The sequence below is a fragment of the Ixodes scapularis genome, unplaced genomic scaffold (assembly GCF_016920785.2).
Source record: "Ixodes scapularis isolate PalLabHiFi unplaced genomic scaffold, ASM1692078v2 PGA_scaffold9__187_contigs__length_104089568, whole genome shotgun sequence".
Classification (NCBI taxonomy): Eukaryota; Metazoa; Arthropoda; class Arachnida; order Ixodida; family Ixodidae; genus Ixodes; species Ixodes scapularis.
Genome location: NW_024609884.1, coordinates 27,686,006 through 27,692,544, shown reverse-complemented (window position 1 = coordinate 27,692,544; position 6,539 = coordinate 27,686,006). Strand labels below are relative to the sequence as shown.

Sequence of the window (6,539 nt, the reverse complement as noted above, 5' to 3'; positions counted from 1 at the left end):
GCCACCGTTGGTGTTTTTTCACTTTTAGTATGTAAAAGCTCCACAACTGTTGTGACGCGGATCTGTTGAACCAAGAACGTTCATATGACGCTTGCACTTCTAGCAGCAACTTTTTATTGCAAAACTCACCCAACCGGGGGAAAAAAAAAATCTTGCCTTAATAAAAAAAAAAAAAAAAAAAAAAATTCTCAAAATCTTGGTCCTCACCTTACATGCTCACAAAAACAAACAAACAATCACTCTCTCTGCTCGAAACACACGCACAGAAAAGAAAAAAACAGCCTTGCCCGTGCGAGATGGTGGTGACGTCGGGGGTGGCGGTGAAAAGCTCACCGGAGATAAGCTCACCGGAGATAAGCTCACCGAAGAAAAGCTCACCGCAAAACCGGCATATGCGGAGAAAAGCTCACCGGTCTTTGACCGGATGCGGAGAAAAACTCGCCGATTTTCTTTTTTAACTTAGAGTATTCTGTGTCAAACGTGTCAATTTAACACAATTCGCATTCGTCACTTCATTAAAAACATGTCATCTTTTTGTAATATTCTTGAAGTTCATTGGGCATAATTACTAATTCCTCAGAAATTAGTAATCACCCATTCCGTATATTATTAAAGTATAAAATCAGAATATTGTACACCGGTAAAAAATACAACAATTTATATACAGCTGAAAGTGCGCCGTCGGTAGCTCTGTCAGATAAAGAGGTTTGTATTTTTGGAGCTAATATGAGTAGCGATGTGTGAACCGTTTCAGCTCCAAATATTGTGTAGTGCCTAATAGATAAGTAGGTGTTTACTGATGTAATCAGTGTCGGCTACGCTGTTTTCTTTCTGTTAATTTCACTAACAAAACTTCAGTTGCGAGAACAGCTTCGTCCTGTCGTGTTTGTTGTCTTCACTCCGTCGTTGTCGTTTGAGCGGTTTTCAACATGTATAACGTTTACCAACTTGCTATATTAATTCGCTTTATTACAGAAGACTAATTCTTCTATAGGTCACGAGAAACAACGTGTCAGTGTGCAGCTCTGAAGGTCATGGGTGGCTCGCCGTAGAAGGGCAAAATCACACAAAGGCAACGTGTGGAAACACCAGCACGAACGGCTACAAAACGTGCATGTCCGTAGAAGAAAAAGTCTCGACCTCCTACTGACTGTTTTATCCAGTTTTCAAAGGTTAACAAAAGCTTCAAAGAGAATTTCAGGCACCGCGTTGTTGCGCACGCACTTTCGGATTTTCGGCATTTGGAACTTTGATTTTTAGGTTTTAGACAGGCATTATTATGTGTTCGAACTTTTTCCTGTTCTTCAAGTTCATAAAGTTTTCAGTTCGGCTTTCGTTGCCTACAGGTTAAGCCACAGAAAACACTCGCCCGCTATTATTAAATTGGAGGCAATATACACAATAAGCTTGACAAATATTACAAAAAAAAAAGACTTTCTTTTCTACAAAGCTGATGAAATTTAATGATAATAAATTGATATATGTTACGCATGATCCAGCAGCCTCTATATAAAATGAAGAAAAAAAAACAATCGGTGAGCTTCTCTTCGCATACGCTCAATGGCCGTTGAGCTTTTCTCCGCATCCGTCGGTTTCGCGGTGAGCTTTTCTCCGGTGAGCTTATCTCCGGCGAGCTTTTCTCCGGTGAGCTTTTCTCCGGGATTCGACGTCGGAGGCAGCTCTGAATGGGAATGAACGATGGTGAAGTTGAGTGCGACTCGGTTGCTCAGTCCGACTGTGTCTTGGGGGCGTCCTAGGTGGAGGAAAATGCAGCTGAGTAGGAACACGCCGAACATCATGGAGAAGGCGCTTGGGCAGTAAGGGTACGCCGATGGGATGAAGCGCTCGTACTGCGTGTGCTGCAGCGGCTGCACGGACACCTGCGGAAACGCGGGCCAACTTGAAGGACGATACTAACACGCCCGTATGTAGCTGTATGTTTGGGTGAAAAGCAAAAACCTGCCCGAGTGGTATAGTGTCGAGATGCGTGCAGCCGACACGGTTGTAGCCCACTTTGAACTGGTACACTCCGTAAACGTCCAAAACCTTGAATTGGGACTCGCACTTCTGACCTGCATTGGTTGACGCCGCAGATTCATCTGTATAGTTTAAAAAGACAACCAACTTCGAACAATAAATAAAAAGCTAAAGAAGACCTCTGTTAATAAAATTTTTGAGTAATCCCTGTAGACTTAAATTTTACTAATTAGAACAACAAAAAAAAAAAAATGACCGCATCTCCACGTGGTGAATGATGTTGATTGGGGTGAAGCTCTGGTGGGTGCTGATGATACTGATTTTACGGAACATGTTTATATACGCATTTGAGCATTTGACCGCAGCGCCCTCTCGTCTATAAACGTTTAGCCAATGCATACAAAGTTTAACGCGATTATATACGCATTTGACCGCAGCGCCCTCTCCTGTATAGACGTTGCGCGGCTACATGCAACGTTTCATCCATGACATCTCCAGCTCTTGAGTTACTACCACATCTCAGAGCCCCCTACTCGTCCCGCAGTCGTGGCCGAGTTTGTGTCCCCGCACAGGTTCGAATCCTGTCGATTGCGCAAACATTTTTTTTCTTTTTTTTAAGAAGACAGATGGGATGGCAATCGATGTGAGCACGGACGCCGGACAAAACCTAAGAAGCTTCGCCACTAAAAAAAAAAAAAAAAAGCTTTCTCAAGATATTTTTAGGTTTATTAAAACAAACAAAAGAAAACCTTTTTGCAGCCGATTTCGACGTGTAACGATGGAACAAAAACGTTCCAGTGCATCTTTTAATGTTTTAAACAGCTTTGCAGCCGCGACGCGACGTAAGCTAGCCCGAAGAAACGCATACAAACGAAGCCTCAACAAGGAGCTTTTTCTCTCGTGGTCGGCTTCGAGAAGACGAAGTGTACTCGCCTTTCTCGACCAGCTTGGTGCGTACAAACGAATCGATGAGAACAAACTCCATCTGCAAGTCGTCGGCGTCAAAGGGCACCCAATGGCTGTCCTTGCTGTACACATGGAAGGTAAACTCCGCAAGTTGGTAAATCCGCATCAGACAGAAATGCCGGCAAAACAAACTCGTTTCATGAGACGTACGACGTCGTCCGTAATGGTGTACGCTTCCGGAGGCCTCTTCTGGTCCTTGGCGTGGTGGCGAACATTCTGTGCCCTCAGCACCTTCTTCTCCTTGAACACCCATTGAGAGAGGGCCGTGGGAAGTGCCTGGTTGCTGGCGCTCTCGTACCTGTTTCAGGAAGGCAATTCCTTGCTAGGAACGTATATTACGGGGTTTCATGCCACTTTTAGTCCACGGGATCCGACGAAGAAAATGAAACCCTAACTATGCGTCGCAGAAACCCGACAAACCGTGCGAACGGGATGCTAGCGGCGGTCACAGAATGGAAAAGTCTGAGAACGTGACGTTGCCTGGATGAACGGATGAAGCGGGAAGACAAAATTTCTCCATGATTCAACGTCTGCCCAGACCTAATATTGGTCAAACCGAGAAATGGCACTTTGGGTGCCTGCGGCATTTAGTTCGGTAAAATATGTGTGTCAGCGAGAAAGAAAATTGGATCATCTTTCTTGCCGACAGGTTTGTTTTGCCGAAATAATTGTCGCGGACGCCCATGATGCCACTTCTCGACTCGACAAGCGTTAGGCTTAGGTGGACGTCGTGTTTTCCGAATTTTGCATTCTATCACCACCGCTAGCGTCCAGTCCGCGTAAAGTTAAAGCTTCCCGCGACGCGTGCTTTATTTATTCTGGTTAAATAGCAGAGTTTCATTGTCTGGATCGGACCCTCTAATGTCGCCGAAGGTTTTCCACCGAAATTGTACTCGCAGGTGCTGCAACTGCTGTCCTGCAAGCTCGTAACAATTTTTTTTTTTTCAAAAACACTAGCAATTTTTTTTTTTTTTTTTAGCGACGAAATTTGAGAATTAAACGGCCCAATCTAAACTGGAGCAATAGAATGCACCGCTTTCCGCCGTGCGCATTTAGGACAGGAGAGGTGAAGAGCTTGTCGCTGAAGAAGACCAGAAAGCCACAGAACACGACGCGCACATTGTTCCTCGCTTGCAGAGCCGACACGAGCAGAGTGTTCTTGCCCACTGCGTGCGGGTACTGTCGAACGACAGTACCCGCACGTTTAGCGAAGAGCTCACGTGGTCACCCATGCAAATAGAATGAAGGCAGAGCTGTCTCGAATTGTTGGTATTATATATAAAATGCAAAATTTGATACCCACTTAGCTTAAAATGACGTTGTATTATTCTGTCTTTTATTCTAAGATCAGTTATGGTATGTTGGTTTGGGGTACGACCACTGCATCTATCTACAACAAACCAATCATCCTTCAGAAAAAAATTCTTCGTATTTGCGAAAATTACAGAGGTAATGTCAGAAATTTGAGCACTCAACAACTTTTTGTTAAATATAATATATTGAAGGCAGACCAGATATATCACTTTAAATTATTTCAATGGATCTACAAAACAACCTCTATTTGACACAGACACCTCCTTCTAGTGCCTACACATTACGAGACCCGAAACGTAGGATCCCAAGCATACGAACAAATTATGGCAGGCAAAGTTTATTGTACATGAGTACTAAATTGTTAAATTCCCCTGGCATTGATGTCAATTTCAGTTCCCCTTTTCCAAAGTTCAAAAGAGACTGCAGAGGAGCTCTGGTCTGCAGTGATATCGCATTTTCATCTATTTAAGGCATGCATATCTATTTATATTTATTTTCAATGAAGCGTAACGTATACGAAACTTTGGAATTCTCAATTTTGGCTTTGTAGCCTGATTTTTGGTTTTGATTTAGCTTGTTTCCGCTTTCTTTTATAAATCCTTGTTTATAAATGTTTAGTAGATATGTAAAAAAACCGGTGTCTATTTTTGTCTTTATTTTAATTTTATTTTACTTCTGGGTTATGATAAGCACATCGCCCCGCATTGTTCAAGCTGTGCCGCTTGTGTAGTTGTTTGAGTTGAGTCATTGTATTTCATGTGTTTTCAGATATTTCTATAATAATTGTTTCTATTTGTTTTTATGACGATGGCTGTCTTGTTATTTATTATCACTATGACTTCTTTGAAATGCTATTTCCGCTGTATGAACTGCAGGGGGCAGAGGCGCTGTCAGGCATCATGCCTTTATCTCTGCCCCCTCTGCGGATTAAAATCCGGAAAAAAAAAAAAAAAAAAAAAAAAAAAACGAGATGCCGCTTTCGTCAGTTCACGAAGTGCCCCGAGTAGCGAACGGACATGATGCGTGAAGCACAATATTACCTCAGTGATCTTGTTGTCTGGGTTATAACTGTAAGCTATTGAAGGGGCAGTCAGAGCTTCATAACACAAGAAGGTTTTCCTAATCAAAGATAATGCTAAAAAAAAAAGTGATTATTTTGCAAAATTTGAGTAACACGTCTAAATTTTGTGCCTACAACGACATAGCCTACACCCCTGAACAGAACGGGAGGAATATTCTTGCTGCCGACCACCGTGGGGGCTTTGATAACGTTCTCGCTCTCGGCAACTATGGTTGTGTGCTGCAAGAACGCAGTGATGTGCACTCGGACATATGCAATGTGAAACATCAGGTATACATAGCTTGCACCGACGTCACTTGGTCGGACATGGGGGAAAGGGCGTGGGAGAGTGTATCTTCCACTGCATTAACGAGGCACTTCTGGCCACCAGAAAGAGGGGCGGACTGACGTCCTGTGCTCCTCGGCATACAGTGCTCTAGCAAACCATATGAGTCACTCGACTTCGTTTTTACAAGTTGAAAAGCTGGAAACAACTTATTTTTGTAGGTTGTGGGGATTTGCTAGCTACCAACAGAAGTACCGATAAAGGAACCAAAGGGTTATCTCAATAGCGGCGGCGATCTCAAAGGATACGTCAAACCTGGTAGCGCGATCCCACATCTTTAGGGCTACACTACCGTGGGTCGTTTCGATAGATACCTCCGTCGGTGCCAATGATCCTCTACTTTGTCTCACACTCTCGCATATAGCGGAAGAGAGGACACACGTACCAGAGTAATAAAAGAGTCCCACAGTATTTATTAAAACACCCTCCTATAGAAACTACTGTGCCCCATCCCCAATGCCGCCCGTGCCGGCAAGGTAAGAAAGGGCCCTTACCTGCCAGATGCGGGGTTCCAGAGAGCCGAGATTGGGGAAGCATTGGGGAAGTCGCCGAGACACGTCCTATCTCTCTCGCGGTCACTGGACGAGTCCCCTCCCCGAAAGAGGGAAAAGACGACGCGAAACCTCCTCGCCTGTCGGTAGTGATCCGCATCCGAGTGGGGGAACGGAAGAAGGTCCAGGGTTGCCAGGTGTTTGTACTCTGACCCGCCAAATTTCTACGACATATAGCCCAAAAATAGCCAAATGTCGATCCAAAAAATAGTCCGAAAAAAGCCAAAAAACTGACCATTGGAAACGCTTGTTTTAAACACAAAAGACGACATAATACATTTTTATACATCAACTAGAAATATTCACACCACTAGCATCACTAGTT

The 6,539-nt window shown here is 43.8% G+C and overlaps 1 protein-coding gene across 1 annotated transcript; it reads right to left on the bottom strand.

The window, feature by feature from the left end:
- Positions 1 to 24: 24 nt before the first annotated feature.
- Positions 25 to 5,622, bottom strand: LOC115320035 (dolichyl-diphosphooligosaccharide--protein glycosyltransferase 48 kDa subunit-like). The gene is made up of 8 exons (XM_042287268.1): positions 5,442 to 5,622; positions 5,298 to 5,370; positions 3,977 to 4,122; positions 3,076 to 3,241; positions 2,911 to 3,001; positions 1,960 to 2,072; positions 1,751 to 1,880; positions 25 to 62 (listed from the first exon to the last, which is right to left on the bottom strand). The coding sequence occupies exons 1-8, from the start codon at positions 5,603 to 5,605 to the stop codon at positions 25 to 27; spliced, it is 921 nt and encodes a 306-aa protein (XP_042143202.1). The 5' UTR covers positions 5,606 to 5,622.
- Positions 5,623 to 6,539: the final 917 nt, after the last annotated feature.

Bases quoted from the DNA above. Each gene is read 5' to 3' on its own strand.
- LOC115320035 (XM_042287268.1), bottom strand. From the start codon at position 5,605: ATGTTTCACATTGCATATGTCCGAGTGCACATCACTGCGTTCTTGCAG. The intron at 3,242-3,976 runs GTGCATTCTATT...TTCCTGAAACAG, and splicing joins AATGCGCACGGCGGAAAGCG to GTACGAGAGCGCCAGCAACC. The intron at 3,002-3,075 runs GTTTGTTTTGCC...GTGTACAGCAAG, and splicing joins TCGTACGTCTCATGAAACGA to GACAGCCATTGGGTGCCCTT.